The 17553-nt window shown below is 34.4% G+C and overlaps 1 protein-coding gene across 1 annotated transcript; it reads left to right on the forward strand.

The window, feature by feature from the left end:
- Positions 1-905: 905 nt before the first annotated feature.
- On the forward strand, positions 906-6454 carry LOC149153286 (UDP-D-apiose/UDP-D-xylose synthase 2-like). The gene is made up of 9 exons (XM_089438065.1): positions 906-1308; positions 3304-3396; positions 3580-3687; positions 4282-4396; positions 4495-4628; positions 4829-4930; positions 5013-5105; positions 5849-5984; positions 6095-6454. Exons 1-9 carry the CDS (start codon positions 1042-1044, stop codon positions 6208-6210), a joined length of 1164 nt encoding a protein of 387 aa, XP_089294191.1. The 5' UTR covers positions 906-1041; the 3' UTR covers positions 6211-6454.
- Positions 6455-17553: the final 11099 nt, after the last annotated feature.

Here is a 17553-nt window from a genome sequence, read left to right on the forward strand (position 1 = left end):
GATAAGCTGTAGCGTGGGAGTGTGATAGACTTTTCTATACACTCCAATATTTCGAATACCAGATTTTATTTTCATACCCACTGTTTTATTTATTTTTACTTTCTATATTTACAAATATAGAAAGTACTATAATACGGAAATTTTCTTAAAAAAATATCAATGATGATTCGGAGGTGTCATTAAAATGTTCATATCATATCCATGTCACAGTGAGAAGTGAGACTGCCCATAGAGTTAGAGTTGAGTCAGAATTCTGAAACGAGGGAGAATCAATGCATCCTAGTTGTCAATCACATGAAGGTAGTTGTCAATCACATGAAATCAAATTTGGCTGCAACTCCTTTTCACAATTGCGAATCCTACTCAGCAAAATGTTATCGGAAAAACTAGAGCACGGCCGTTAGGTTGACCAACACAAATTAAAGATAAAATCACTAGAATATATTTTGTCCAAAAATAGCCAATCTAGGAAATGGGGCCCTAAATGCTATTTCTCGTTAAAAGCCAGTGGGGCCCTATGCCTCATGACATGAATTCACTAACCAAATATTTAAACCAAATTAACAAACCCAATTATCGAATGGTATGGCGCGATCGCGTAAAAGCTTAACTGTCTCAAAAAAACAAAAGTGTCATATAGTTGGTATAAAATAAAATGACAAAAAATAATAAAATAAATATACCACCGGAGAGCGCCTAATTCATGGACAGATCTATCAAATCTAGGGCACCGGGACCGTTGGACCCACAAAGAGATACACGCCTTTTAGTGGGCAAGACACTTGTCGGGAGCAAGTTGCATGAAAACAATACTTTTTTCATTTTTTCTAGACACGTGTCGTTCTCTGGTTCGCGGCACACGGTTGTGTGTTTCGCTTCCGCGTTTCCGAGAAAGGAGGGTTAGGGGAGCCTCGGCCCTTTTATTTTGATCTCTCTCCATGCGGTATGTGTTGAAACCCTGAGCTGCGGAATATACATTGAGAGTTTGTGTTCATCTTCTTGTTGCTGAGATTTCTTTCTATTCTATCTACTACCTGAGCAATGGCAGTGCGGAGGACTGATCTTGATGGAGGTGAAATCTCGCCAATGACGATCTATGTGATTGGGGCGGGAGGCTTCATCGGTCCACATCTGTGCGAGAAGATGACGCACGAGATGGATCACACAGTTCTCACCATTGATGTTTACAACGACAAGATCCAACATCTCTTGGAGCCTGGTTACCCTTGGTCTGGCCGCACTGAGTTCCTCAGGATAAATATCAAGCACGACTCCAGGCTTGAGGGACTCATCAAGATGGCGGATCTGGTAATTTTAATGCAAATGTTGCTTAAAGTAGATTTAGGTTTAGCTGCAATGCGGTTTCATTTTAGTTATTTTCTGTGCCAAATAGCCCGTTATTGAAATCGAGATCGATTTCACTGAAATGCACTTCATTTATTTATTACTACGCAAAATTTGGCTTTAGATTTGGCCATATAAACACTTTTGTTTCCCATGCGAAACCGGTCTTAGGTAGGCCACTGCGTTCTTTAAGCGGATAATGCTCTAGATTAGCATAAATCTTCTTGTCCGGTTTTAGTGTTTTCTTGAATTATTTGTGCATGCAGTAGGGTTGTAAGCGTTCTGAGGTCTGAAAATGGGATTGGCGCTTGCTCTACCTGCATTCTTTAATTTGGTGATGGATCGACATACTTTAGCCATTTTTCTGTGGGAAATTGCTCTGTATTTAGCAAATTGTACTGTATTGAGCTGAGGCGTTTCTAAAGAAGCTTACAGTTTTCTTGTATTTTATTTTGCTGGAAGTAGGTATTAATTGGGTGGATCTCTTGCTTGATTTTGTAGGTGCTTCTGTAGTACTTAGATAAAAACGATGTAACTCTTTGTCTATTTTGTGACCTCTAGTTTTAATTGGATTTAAGTCGACTTATTGCAAGTTCTTTTAGCTTAATAGTGAACCAATAGTTAGCTTCAGTGCGCTTTTCTTTAAATTTAGGGTTCTGCATCTTCTTTCTTAGCAGATCCGGACTATCGTTTTCTTGTAACAGCAACAAGATATAAATTGAAAGTGATGACAGTTTGATTTAAATGTTTTCATTTATAAATTTGAGTGGCTTTTGTACGTGTGCCCCATTTTGAGTAGTTTAGTTACATCGTTTTCAAATCAATTAGAATTATGCTAATTCGGTTGTGGATGTGCATAATCTGGATCTTTCTGTGGCTTTCAATGTTATTATGTGCATGCCTTTCTTTTCTCTGCGAAGCTCCTCTAGAGGACATTATAAACTGAAGGAATTGACAAATAGTTTTTTGTTATCTCACGAGCTGCAATGTCGTTGATTACATCTGTTTCTTAATCTTTCTGCTTTCTCTCTTGACTCTGCATATTCTTGTCTTTGTTTTATCAACTAAGAAGCTCATAGTGCTTATGATTATTGTAATTCCAAACACCTGAATAAGTTTACATTCGCACCCATCTGAAGGCTGATGTACGGATTTTTGTTTGTTTGTTGCTAGGTAGTGTGTGTTATGTGACATGTCTGACAAATCAAAACATCTTAGGTGGTTGCTCCTATGCCATTATCCACGTGGGATTCTTTTGTTGCTAGAATGGCCATTTTAATAGCAAGTACTATTCAAATGTCCAGTAACTTGAGATGTGGGGGATATTATGTGTTAATATGGTGACTGGGTGATTTTGTTTTCACATCTCCCACTATGTTGATAGTTCAGGCCAAAATAGTAGAACCATACATCTGACTGTAGTGATGGATTAGTGTTTCTGGAATATTTTGGGCACCATATTTCTGGTAGTTGCAATTTAAGGGTGATTCAAGTGATGATAGTTTTTATATAAATGTGAATGCAATTATACTCCATGGTTTGGAATTTTTTTTTATGTTAGTTGAAAATGCTTTCGAATTGAATGATAGGGACAATTGCTTTTCACGCATTGTTAAGGAACCTTTTGCATTTTTAATCATCTAAGGTGATCTATATACTGGAAGTATTTTTGGATTATTTGGTAGTCTATTTGTACTTTGGTAGTCACCAAAATTGTGCTGTAAGAAGACTTGTTCAGGCGGGTTTTTGCTTTTTGGCTATCTATAACATGAAGTCTTTCACCATTTTGCATTAGTTTTTGGTTCCTGAAACTATAAGATTATTATAAGTCATGTGTTGTATCTGGCTTGCCAATAAATATTAATTTTAGCTGATTTGATGTTCTGGCAGTTGGGATTGTTTTGAAATGCTGTATTACTTTTCATGTAACCTTTTGTTAATCCTATTTATGCATGGCAGACAATCAATCTGGCTGCCATTTGTACACCTGCGGATTACAATACACGACCTCTTGATACCATATACAGCAATTTCATAGATGCTCTTCCTGTGGTATGTATTGTTACCCATAGACTATATCGGTGATTGTGTTTATTTTCCCCTTTTACTAAGTTATGTGATATTGATGCAATGATTGTAATATAAGAAAATGGATTTAGGTTGGTGTGGTCGAGAGAATTATTGATGCAGTTTCTTAAAAGATGTGTTTTGCTTGATGATTTTCTCTATGTTTAGGTTCGCTACTGCTCAGAAAACAGCAAGCGTTTGATTCACTTTTCCACCTGTGAGGTATATGGAAAGACAATTGGCAGCTTTCTCCCAAAAGATAGTCCTTTGCGACAGGTACCTGTACTTTAATACCTCATCCTTGTTTTGAAATGTGTTCATGTGATTCAGATTAAGAGATGGTCGAGTTTTGCATATCATGTATTCTTTGAATATTCATGTGGTGTGTCTCTTTAAAACCCATCTTATCCTAGTAATGATTATCTCCTTTGCATGAATATCTGAGCTATTGTCTCTTGACTTCTAGCAGTTAATATCATTTTGGTGATTTGTTTGGATTGTTCTCAGTCAGTCAATGCATACATATTGTTATCTTCATAGTATTAAATACAGCCATTATGAGTCACTATCTAGTCTCTTTTTGTGGAATGGATTATTTTACGAGACCAAACTACTGGTAGAACAAATTCTAGCTCTTCTGTTTATCCATTGCACAATGCCAAATAGGCTTTATTGAGATGGGCAGATTTAACTAACATTGGGCAACTTAAGGTCTATCTGCTTGTGATCTGGGATAATGGAGGTTCTTGTGGTGTTGCTTCCACTGCAGCACATACTTAGAATGCAGATTCTTGTAGTGACTTTAGCATTGTGTTACTGCATTTTTTGCTCGGGGGATTTTAATTGACATGGTACTTAATGCTGTAATAGGATCCTGCCTTCTATGTCCTTAAAGAAGATGTATCTCCTTGCATCTTTGGCCCAATTGAGAAGCAGAGGTGGTCATATGCATGTGCAAAGCAACTAATCGAAAGAGTAATTTACGGTGAGAAATGGTTCAAGCCCTCCAAAGATGTAAGTGTGTAAGAGGTGCATAGTAGATGGAATGCTTGTTTAACTAGACTGAGATTTTTCTTCTGACAGCCGAGGGCGCTGAGAACGGTTTGGAATTTACTATTGTGAGGCCATTTAACTGGATTGGTCCAAGGATGGATTTCATTCCAGGGGTTGATGGACCAAGTGAAGGTGTACCAAGGGTTCTTGCTTGCTTTAGCAATGTAAGTCGTTTTGTTTTTCAATTTATAAGTTTTTGTTTTCTTGATAGATCCTTCAGCTTGTTTGTTAAACATTGTGGCAGTACAAGTTTGTGGGTTTCTGGACTAGAAATTCTTGAGATTGTTTTCTTATGTTTTCTTACGATATATTTGGTCATCTCTCTTTTACAATTGCAGCACTAAATGTGCTATTGATATTGTAGGGTCTCTTGCGTGGGGAGCCACTTAAACTTGTGGATGGGGGACAGTCACAACGTACTTTTCTCTACATTAAAGATGCGATTGAAGCAGTTCTCTTGATGATTGTGAGTAACAACACTTCCTGGTGGATTTCTGCTAATCCTATATGGTGCTTATATTTATTGTACTCACCTTCTTATTTTTCAGGAAAATCCTTCAAGGGCAAACGGTCACATTTTCAATGTTGGCAATCCTAATAATGAAGCCACTGTCAAGCAGCTGGCGGAAATGATGACTGAGGTAAGGTTTATGTTTTTCCCTAAGGAGTTCAAGAAGTTGTTTGAATAGTTTATCGTGGTCATATCGCCATCAATATAATTTCCTATCTGCAATCAAAGCAATAGAGAGTCGCATAGTTCCATCTTAAAACTGGATTTGTTAACCCCACCAAGTGGGGTTTAAAGAAACCATGTGCACACCTCTCCACTCTTAGAAGACCTAAAGTATGAACCAATTGGGGTTTAAAGAAACCATTTGCACACCTCTCCACTCTCAAAAGACCTAAAGTATGAAGAATCTATACTCGCATGCTTAATATTTTAGGTTATGCATGCACGTGTCATATTCATCTCTTCATTTCACCCTGGACCGTTGAGTCCACCTCACTTCTCTGGGTGCAACAAACTCTTTTAGCTGATCTGCAGTAGATGCAATGTAAATGGCACAAATCAATTTTTTGCAGATGAGTTTCTTGGTGCTACCTTCGACATAATACATGGGTGTGAGATGAATAAGTTCTTAATATTAGATGTGCAACCCTAATGGGTGATGTCAGATATATGTTTAGAATTTGAAATGCAGTCTATTTGTTATTTACCATTTACATGGGTGTGGGATGAATAAGTTCTTAATATCAGATGTGCAACCCTAATGGGTGATGTCAGATATATGTTTAGAATTTGAAATGCATTCTATTTGTTATTTAACATTTTGTCTCTTGTATCAGTAATGGCATGCGTGTTGTGCATTTTTGGTGATGCTAGGTCTATTCTAAAGTAAGTGGACAACCTCCTTTGGAGGAGCCTACTGTTGACATAAGTTCTCAAGAATTCTACGGGGAGGGATATGATGACAGTGACAAGCGAATACCAGACATGACTATCATCAAGGAACGGCTTGGTATGTTAGCTTCAATTCGTTTTGTCCTAGATTGTTGTCTGCGTTAGATATCCTCTTCCATTTTGCTCAAGTGCAATAAGTTCTCTCTGATAACTGAGTTTTGCGTGCAGGATGGGACCCAAAGACATCCTTATGGGATCTGCTCGACTACACACTGACATATCAGCATAAGACTTATTCCCAAGCAGTTAAACAGGCTATGTCTACATCCATTGCAACAAGCTAAATATCTAGAACTGATTTTTTTTGCATTTTTGATTGACCTGTCAAGGGTTTTGAAAGGTTGATATATTAAATTTTTCATAGGTGCTCGTAATGTAGCACGTGGAATTATTCAAGTGTATTAAGATTTATTTTCAAGTTTACTGGTCTTGCCTAGAGTATGTGAAGCTGCGGAGAGCCAATTGCAGTTGGAATTTGTATTATATTTTTAATTTATATTAAGAGATACAAAATTTATTGGGATGTTCTTGGATGATGGTTTTATGTTTAGATTTTAAGGTTTATATGATCATATTTCATGATGCGCCCATGTAGGATTGGAATTTGATCTCACCATTTACCATTTTGTATTTGACAAGTATTTTATATATTTCTTAGCCGAGGTAACTCAGATATTCGAGATAGCTAGCTCAAAGAGATTTGGAAACTTCTAAAGTAGGATTAATTGTGAAGACCGAAATTAATGCACATTATTGCGCTAACGAATTTGATTTGTAGATGATAAGCTTACTCACCTGACCAGCATAATTAGAGGTATTCTTACCAAGGCACATTCTTTTAATTCCTAAAATTAATGTGGAACACTGACCACCAAATTTAATATTTGTCCTATCAATATTTTACCCATATTCCAAAGCCCCAAAGATAGCTGAAAATCTTTTAAGCCCGCCTCTTAAAATTGATACACCGACAAAGTCAGCCAACTTGGGTTTAGTTTTGTATGTAGAATTTGTTTCTGGATCCATCGCATAGGTAGTCATAGTTTTATTTAGTCAACAGGATTTAGAGAAAAATAATCACAGGAGTCTAGGTTCGGAAATTTATTTTTTTTTCAACTAATTCTTGACTTCGATTTTGACTTTTGATATGTGGCTAGCGAATTATGTAGCTAAGCCAATTTAGACCCTTGCAATGCTTTTCCTGACTTCGATTTTGACTTTTGATATGTGGCTAGCGAATTATGTAGCTAGCCAATTTAGACCCTTGCAGTGCTTTTCCTGACTTGGATTTTGACTTTTGATGACTTCGATTTTGACTTTTGATATGTGGCTAGTGAATTATGTAGCTAGCCAATTTAGCCAATTTGGACCCTTGCATTGCTTTTCCAGTTGCAAGCAAAATCTAGTATAACTACCATATTGTAAACACTTAATTCCTATAGAATTGAAACAAATAACTTTAATCCAATCTCCTTTTCATCTTGATTCATTTGGATATCAACTTCCAAGGCAATCTCTTGAAAAAAATCTCTTGATTTTTCATTTGGATTCCTTTCTCAATTCAAAGCCATTTTTGCTTTTGTAACTTTATTTTTGTAATTGAAAATGGCACAATCCATCATACTTCATAGTTTCCTTGATTTTTTTTTCATCTTGATTCCTTTGGTTATCAACTTCAAGCCAATCTCTTGATTTTTCATCTGGATTCCTTTCTCAATTCAAAGCCATTTTTGCTTTTGTAACTTTATTTTTGTAATTGAAAATTGGCACAATCCATCATACTTCGTAGTTTCCTTGATTTTTCATCTTGAATCTTTTCTCAATTCAAAGCCATTTTTGCTTTTGTCACTTTATTTTTGTTCTTGAAAATAGCAATCCATCATACTTTGTAGTTTCCATGATTTTTCATCTTGATTCCTTTGGATATCAACCTCAAGCCAATCTCTTGATTTTTCATCTGGATTCCTTTCTCAATTCAAAGCCTCCATGATTTTTCATCTTGATTCCTTTGGATATCAACCTCAAGCCAATCTCTTGATTTTTCATCTGGATTCCTTTCTCAATTCAAAGCCATTTTTGCTTTTGTCAATATATCTTGATTCCTACTCTAGAATTGAGAAAGCCATTTTTGCTTTTGTCAATATATCTCGATTGCTTGATTTTTCAACTGGATTCTTTTCTCAATTTAAAGCCATTTTTGCTTTTGTCCATATATCTTGATTCCTACTCTAGAATTGAAACAAATATTTGGAAATCAACTTCTACCCAATCTCTTGATTTTTCATCTGAATTCCTTTCTCAATTCAAAGCCATTTTTGCTTTTGTCACTTTATTTTTGCCATTTTTCACTTTATTTTTGCCGTTATTGAAAATGGCAATCCATCATACTTCGTAGTTTCCCTGCCTTATTAGTCTAGTTTATAAAAAATGTTATCTCAATGTCTTCCACCTCTTATTTTTTATGCATGGTTAGTTATTAGTCTAGTTTATAAAAAATGTTATCTCAATGCCTTCCACCTCTTATTTTTTATGCATTGTTAGTTATAGGAAAATGTTATCTCAATGCTTTCCACTTATTTTTTCATGCCTTGTTATATTATAGGAAAATGTTATTTCAATGCCTTGTGAAAATGACTTTTGGAAAAGTCAGTTCTTTGCGTATCGTTATTCAAACTAGTCGTAAAATTATGGTTTCTAAGATAATAAAAATGTCCTAAAATATGTTAGGGCTACGTGCGCTAACAAGAAACCCTTGAATTACTAGAACCAACAATTATAACCCGGGATTGCGTTAACTAATAATGAAGTCATGATTTAGTAGGACCAACAATCATAAACGGGATTGCGTTTCTCTAATAATCAAGTCTTGATTTACTATTTCCAACAAGCATTGCCCTTGTGGTTAACGAAAAAAGTGGTGCAGACCAACCAGCATTGCTCCGGGTGTTCATGAAAAAAGTGGAACAGACCCAGCAGTATTGCTCGGGCGGTTAATGAAAAAAGTGGAATAGACCAGGCATTATTGCTGTGGTGGTTAATGGAAAAAGACATTTTTTCTAGATAATCAGAAAACTACAAATTCTCGTAGATTATTCAAATGTGAAGTTCATGTGTGTATGATAGCATTAATCGACATAGAGTTGCCGATTCAATTTATATGTGGATAGTATAAATCAATATATAGTTGTCGACTCTTAGAAGTTCTCAGCGTCTTTGAGATTTAGATTGGTATTGGTGTCTTTTAGATCTAAGTTTGGTTTATCAAACGACAGACTGATAGTGACCTGCGCTTTGGTTGTTTGTGAATGGTATAAATCAACACATAGAGTTATTAATTTTTAGAAGTTCTTAGCTTCCTTTAGAGTTTGTTTTATCAATCGATAAAACTGATAGAGATCTACGATTGGTTGGTTGAATGATAAGGCGATTTTTTTTTTAGAAGTTTAGCATTTACTAAATTTTAATTGGTGTGGTGGACAAAGATGTATATATATATATATATATATATATTTTGTAAATGAAAATATATTTCTTATTTGTTTTTAATTTTGAATTAAAAATTAAATAATTTATTTGTTTTGATTTTTTTTAATGAGAATCTTGGAACTGTTTGCATTAATTTTTATTTCGATTTTGATTTAGTGAAAAAATATAAACTTTATTTTTGTGATGCATTGAGTCTTTTACAACTCAATTTTCTATTATTTTATTACGATTGATTTTGTTTTTAATAAAATAATTAAAAAATAAAAATATATTTTTTTTGAAAGATTTGTTTTGTTTCACATAAAAATATTATTTATTTTTTTATTTTGAATTAAAACATAAATAAAATAATAATTTTTTATTTGTTTTAATTTCATTTCTGATGAGAATCTTGGAATTTTTGTTTTTGGGTTTATTTGGATTTGGATAAAAAATATAAATTTTATTTTTTTATTTAGATTCCATTTTTTTTTGTGTGATACATTGAGTCTTTTACCACTCAATTTTCTATTATTTTATTACGATTGATTTTTTTTTGTGTGATACATTGAGTCTTTTACAACTCAATTTTCTATTATTTTATTACGATTGATTTTGTTTTTAATAAAATAATTAAAAAATAAAAATATTTTTTTTTAAAGATTTGTTTTGTTTCACATAAAAATATTATTTATTTTTTTATTTTGAATTAAAACATAAATAAAATAATAATTTTTTGTTTGTTTTAATTTCATTTCTGATGAGAATCTTGGAATTTTTGTTTTTGTGTTTATTTGGATTTGGATAAAAAATATAAATTTTATTTTTTATTTAGATTCCATTTTTTTTGTGTGATACATTGAGATTGAGTTAAAACATAAATAAAATAATAATTTTTTGTTTGTTTTAATTTCATTTCTGATAAGAATCTTGCATTTTTTGTTTTTGTGTTTATTTGGATTTGGATAAAAAATATAAATTTTATTTTTTATTTAGATTCCATTTTTTTGTGATACATTGAGATTTTTACTTAATTCTTTATTTTTTTTTTATTAGGATTTGATTTTGTTTATAATAAAATAATTAAAAAAATGAAAAATGCAATTACACCTAGCCCTAATTATGTCCAGTATCACACACCTATCGAAATTCTGTTTGTGATATATTGAGATTTTTACTTTTATGATTTAGTTTTGTTGGTAATAAAATAATTAAAACAAATTAAAAATTAAAATAGTCTAGTTGTTAATTATGACGAGTATCATAGATGTAAATGTAAAAATTAGTACTCTCCAAATGGATACTTACCCAAGAGGATGATGTCATAGATTTTTATATGCTTTTTCTTGTGTGGATTTTGTTTTTGGTGGAGATTTGGTGGAGATTGGGAAGCCTTGATTTATAGGAAAGCTTTGATGATACTTTTCATCTCATCTCAGAGGATGATGTCATAGATTCATGCTTTTTCTTGGGTGGATTTTGCTTTTTGTGGAGATTGGGAAGCATTTCAGAGGATGATGTCATAGATTTTCATTGTTTTGTACAAATATAGGCTTTTCATGTGTGGATTTTGCTTTTTGTGGAGATTGGTACAAATATACGCATTTTCTTGTGTGGATTTTGCATTTTCTTGTGTGGATTTTGCTTTTTGTGGAGATTGGGAACCCTGAATTTATAGGAAAGATCTAATGATACTTTTCATCTCTTATTTGCTGGCTATTCTACTTGTTTATGTAAAGTAGGGAAGATCCAATGATACTTTTCATCTCTTATTTGTTGGCTATTCTACCTGTTTATATAAAGTAGGGAAGATCCAATGATACTTTTCATCTCTTATTTGTTGGCTATGGACTTGTTTATATAAAGTATGGAAAATAGTTGGTTACTTGAACTTTTTAGATATAATCATTAATTAGACTAAATAGATCACATAAAATATGAGGGTTAATAATCAAATATTATTTTTTGCAATTATTAGCTTTATTTCTTCGTTATTTGATTTATCTTCATTGGAATATTTAGCAAGATTTTATAAAAGTCAATGACATACAATCTTAGACACGTAAAACTCCCTTAAATTACTTAGTAGTCTATCCATCTCCCATCCTATATTTCTTTATTTTCTACAAAATCTAGGTGGTGTCTCCAAAACATATAAAAGTCTATTCTTCCTAGGTTAACTAGCCTTGTTCGCTTGCTTGGCCATCCTCTCTAGGTGTGCAACATCTAGTTTTCCTTTGGGGCTCCTCTACCTCCTTTTTGAAACACAATAATATTGCTTCTCTTTTCTAAGGGATTGCATTGGCTTCCTAGTTGAGAAAAATCATCCATTCATACTACCTGTCTTGTTTAGTGTCTTGTCCCTTTCTTATAGCACATTGACAACTACATTTTAGCCCCTCCACCACTAGGGAGTTATCATCAACATTTTCCTTTCTAAAATGGAGGACTTCCCATAGTGTTGTTTCAAATTCTTTTCATTGGGAAGGCCACCTCTCTTGGCATCTTGGTTTCTTTATGTTTATATGCCATTAACTTGAGTCCTTGGACTTGCTTGTTGATATGCCATTAAATTATGTTTCTTGGACTTGCTTGGTTTTTCTCTAGTTCTCAACATTGTATCCTTGCGCATTTTGCTTACTCAAGGCATTAGGTTATACCATTGTGAGCTGCATTTATTTATCTTAGATTTAGGACGTGTTCTCAAGACATAGGGTTATACCATTGGGAGCTGCATTTATTTATCTTAGATCTAGGATGTGTTGTTGTTTTGTTTGTTTTATATATTCATGCAAGTGGAGATTGGGAATCCTAAGTTTACACTTATAGTAAGATCAAATGTTACTTGGTAAACAAATGTTTCTCTTCATCTATTATTTGTTGGTGATTCCATCTTGTTGTCAAACTACTTATTTCTATTTTGTTTCCTTTAATTCAAATTATATGTACATGTAAAGTAAAAGGGTTAATAAACCTATTATTATTTCTTAGTTACTCAGTGGTCTACCCTTCTCCCATCACTATTTTTCTTAGTTTCCCTTAAAAGTAGGGCGGTTTCTTAAAAAATACAGAGTTTAGTTTTCCTAACTCAACTGGCTTGTTGGTATTGTTTTGGCCACCCTCCTTTGAGGTTCATTGGCCTTCTAGTTGAAACACAAATATATGCTTTTTCTTGTGTGGATTTTGCTTCTTGTGGAGATTGGGAAAGCCTGGATTTATAGGAAAGATCCAATGATACTTTTCATCTCTTATTTGTTGGCTATTCTACTTGTTTATATAAACTAGGGAAGATCCAATGATACTTTTCATCTCTTATTTGTTGGCTATCGACTTGTTTATATAAAGTATGGAAAATAGTTGGTTACTTGAACTTTTTAGATATAATCATTAATTAGACTAAATAGATCACATAAAATATAAGGGTTAATAATCAAATATTATTTTTTGCAATTATTAGCTTTATTTCTTTGTTATTTGATTTATCTTCATTGCAAGATTTAACAAGATTTTATAAAAGTCAACGACACACAATCTTAGACACTTAAAACTCACTTAAACTACTTAGTAGTCTACCCATCTCTTATTTTTCTTGGTTTCCCCTAAAAGTAGGGTGGTTTCTTAAAAAATACAGAGTTTAGTTTTCTTAACTCAACTGGCTTGTTGGTAGTGTTTTGGCCACCCTCCTTTGAGGTTCATTGGCCTTCTAGTTGAAACACAATAAATTTGATTCTCTTCTAGGGAAATGATTTGGCAAACTAGTTAAAACACACTTGTATAATATTACCACGAATTTTTTCTAGCGTCTCATCCTTTACCTAAGGGACATCCAAACCTACATTTTAGGGATTCCATTTGTGTGTTTCCTTCAACATTTAGATGATCACCCTTAGTCTCGCTTCATATTCTTTCCCTTGGGAAAGTCTCTTTCTTTATTAGAATATGTGATTCTTCTTAATGCTTTACTATTCCCTCTTCACCTTCTCATCCTCTTGGACTTGGTTGGGTTTTTCTTCATTGGTAGTACACTTGTTGGACCTCACATTGTTGTTGATCCATGTGCATATTTCTCTGTTTGATCTCTCCCATTGATTTAGCCTAGAAGGTTGTGGTTTGTGTGGTGTGTTGAATTTCCATTATCTTGGGTCTAGGTTAGAATCTTAAACCCTCTGACGCTACGAAACCAAGAATCTCAACAAGAACTACTTTGCACAACAGAAAATATAAAGAAATAAATCACATATGCATAAGTATACATTATTTTTTAAAATATTGTGCAATAATGTACAACCCAATCTTCGTTATATTAAACCAATCTGAATAATACAACAATCTATGGAATACAAGATACAATAACAATCTTCGCTACGGTTTCTATGATGTATCTTGTCTTGCCGGTCCTTCGCTTCCGTACTACTCTCTAGCTGCCCCCTTAGTCATTCAAAGGACAACACATAGAGACTCCGGGAGGGTTGCCACCTAACACTGCTACAAGTCACTTCTGCTGCATGTACACGGGCTGATCCAATTTGCTCTCTAGGCTGGCCAATACCCGAGCTCCAATCTGCATTCTAGTAGCCTCTTTTGTCCATAAAAGAGCTACTCATAAGGCTACAAACTTCACCCAATCTTCAGCTATCTTCATCACTTCAAGACTGCTACTCTAGGGCTACTTTGGGTAGCTAACACACTGCCCTCCACCAGATCAATGACACCCAATCCTTCAACGTGAAATTTGCTTCTAGTTGGGGTTTTCTAACAACACAAGTCACCCCAACAAATGGCTCCCATAGGTTGCAATACAAACTGACCCAACTAGCAATCTTTCTCAACACAAAACCATACTAACCTCTGCTTATGGGTTGATGTGTACCACTGGATGTCTACACCACTGGTTAAGGCTGAAACACATCTTGCTACAACACCGTGTCCACATCTAGTCCTCGTCCTTGACTCTAGCTTCCTTTTAGATATCTTAGGCCACAACCTGCTGTAATTCTAGGCTACAAACAACTCTCCAACATGCCTCCACACTTGCCAAAACAAAGGTATGGGCATGCGACTAGTTCTGCTCCTCAGAACAACCTCTTGGCCTCCTTGTTTAGGACACTTAGGGCTTGCGGCTTACCAAAATTAACCTCCAGAATCGCGACCTATTCAACATAGGTAAACCCTCCTCAAATCACAACAAAACCACACCATAAATCTACCCAAGCCTGTGGTTGCTTCTCTGGCTTGAAACTTGGACCCGTGGGAGAGAGTAAACCCATACAAACACACCCCACACTTGTCTTTATTGCTCCTCTAATCTGTGGCTACCTTAGAGATAGTTTTCTATGAGAAGAAGCACATTTGGATGAGAGTAATGACTCTCACACACCTCTTATTTATACACATAAGAGTGCTCCATGAATTAGATGAAGAGACATGACTTTTGGACCAAACCGACATGACTTGTCTATCCAACAATTAATTGTCAACTTCAAAAATTCATAACTCAAGTTCTAGAGCTCCAATTTGAGTGATATTCGAAGTGTTGGAATCGCCATGCCAAGCTCTATCACCTTAAATTTTCCCATGCTCAAATTCTTCATGGTTCTAGCCCAAATCCCGATGGGTGCAAAACCACATGCTTGGGTTCCAAGCCCACAAGTGAATCTTGTGGCGCTTTTCCCTCGGCTTGGATTACCTCCCAAGCTACTCAAAAATCAATATGGTGTGCCAACCCTTTCTCATGTTCTATCAATCCTTTGTTCTCTTTCCACCTAAGAGAAGTCTTAGTAGAATGGGTAAGCACACATACTAGACTACTGAGGGCACACATGGTTATATAATGGTAAGTTAGATTTTTAGCTTGCGTTGTTTCTTTGATTTGATTTTATATATTCACCCAAGCGAAGATAAGGAAGCTTAAGATTGAATTTGTAGAAATATCCAATGTACTAGGAATGTGAATACTTTTCTTCCTCTCTTATTTGTTGGAAATTTTACCTTGTATGTCAAAGTAATTGTTATGAACCTCGCGCCTTAAAATTGATAAGAAACCAATAATTACAGTCCACTTCGAGGGGGAAACCTCCATTTATAATGAATACCATGTACACAACAAGATTTATTGCTCCTAAGATTAGGTTTCCTTAGTGTGTGTGTGTGTGTATGAGACAAATGGTACAATTATAATAAAATGAGACCATGAAAGGTTCAACCTACACAAAAATATAACAATAGAAATGTAAAGTCAATATGTGAAGTTTAATAAGGAGTTCTAGGGTTGAAACGGGGCTTATATAGGGTTTAACATGCCCCTCCTTTTCAACAGGTTTTGTTCTCAACACTTGACTATTTTCAGGGGTCTTTGCATGAACAACTTGTGTTCCCATATCACCTTTTCCACTGGTAGCTTCTATTTGATGAGGTACTTAGTAATTGCTCGATTTCTTAGTTGCTCAATCTTTGTTTCCATGATTGTTTCTAGTTTTGGTATGATTTTACCTATTAAGCCTCTGGTAAAATATTTGGATTGCAATCTTGTCACTTATTACCTTCTTTAGGCAAGAAACATGGAAGACTATATGTACACATTAAGATGGAGACAAATCTAATTTGTAAGCCAATTTGCTGCAACACGTTATAGGGGCCATGTATCTTTGTGCTAAAATATTCTCCTTTTGTTTTTTGAGGGACATTTGTTTGTATGGTTGTAGTCTCACAAATACCTAATCCCCTAATTTAAATTCCCTTTTTCATTGTGATGTCTACTTGTTTCATCGTATTTTGTGTTGTAACCAAGTTGCCCTTCAATAGTTTGAGAACCTCTTGTTTGTGTTGTGGTCATTTAGTGCTTGTGCCTTTATAGTCCCTTTCAATGGTGATGGATGGAGGATGATATTTAAAGTGCCATAAATGGTGACATTTTTATTAAGTATGGAATGTTGTGTTGTACCACCATTCTGCCAAGGGTAGCCATTTGACCCATCATGTATGTTTATTAGATGCAAAGCGACATAAATATATTTCTAAACATTTTTTCATAGTCTTAGTTTTTCCATAAGATTGAGTATGGTAAGATGAGTTGTGAACCAATTGAATACGAAGACAAGAAAATAATTCAGTCAAAATTTCTAGTGAAAATTGGATCTCTTTCACTTACAATAATCTTTGGTTTTCCATGTAGCTTTTGGATTGTTTTAATAAATGCTTCCACCACTGTAATTTCTTTAAAATGATGAGAAAGAGAGCAAAAATGACATACTTTGTCATGCGATCTACCACTACCACAATGACAATCTTTCCTTAGATTAGGGTAAACCTGCAATAATATCCATTGAAAATTCTTCATAATGTTAGCTTGGTATGGCTAATAGTTGAAGGAGCACTACGACCTTGATTGTATTTCTTATTTTGTTGTCATTTCACACATTGAACCACAAACCCTTGAACATATGCTTTAAGAACCTCCAATTTTTATTTATTTATTTATCCTATGGTATGTCTTTAAGAACTTTGAATGTTCTTGTATAGGGGAAGTGTGTAATTCCAAAAGGTTCTTCTGTTTGAGTTGAGAACTCTTACATAAGTGATCTTGATTCCACAACAAATAATTCCACATAAGTTTTTACTTGTATAGTTAAATTATCTTTCCTACCCTTGCTTCTTCCCTAGTTAGATTGTGGAATGGAGATACTGCATTGCAAATCATTTGTCTTCCTCTTTCCTTGAGAGTGTATCTGCCACAATATTTTTATTTTTTATTTTTTTAGATAATTTCAAAGTCATAACCCAACATCTTTATAGTCCATTTTTGTTGCTCTTCTGAAGATAGTATTTGTTGCAAGAAGTACTACAAACTATCATGATTTGATTTTACTTTGAAGTGTCTTCTTATTAGGTATGGTTGCCATTTCTTAATTGCATGTAGTATGGCCAACATTTATTTTTCATATATGGGTTTGAGTAAAATTTCATTACTTTCAAAGCCAAGGGGCCTTCTCGCATCAAAAATACACCAATGGCATGGTCTGAGGTATCACACTCCACAATGAAGGATTTTGTGAAGTCAGGTGTCGCTAGGATGGGAGTCGTACCCATGGACTCTTATAAGTTTTTAAAAATATTTGGTTGCTTCTGTAGTCCAAATAAATGCTTCCCTATTCAATAAATTTATT

This window comes from Pinus tabuliformis, chromosome 9 (assembly GCF_031772625.1).
Source record: "Pinus tabuliformis cultivar Carrire ecotype Pingquan chromosome 9, CPIR1, whole genome shotgun sequence".
In the NCBI taxonomy this organism is placed as follows: domain Eukaryota; kingdom Viridiplantae; phylum Streptophyta; class Pinopsida; order Pinales; family Pinaceae; genus Pinus; species Pinus tabuliformis.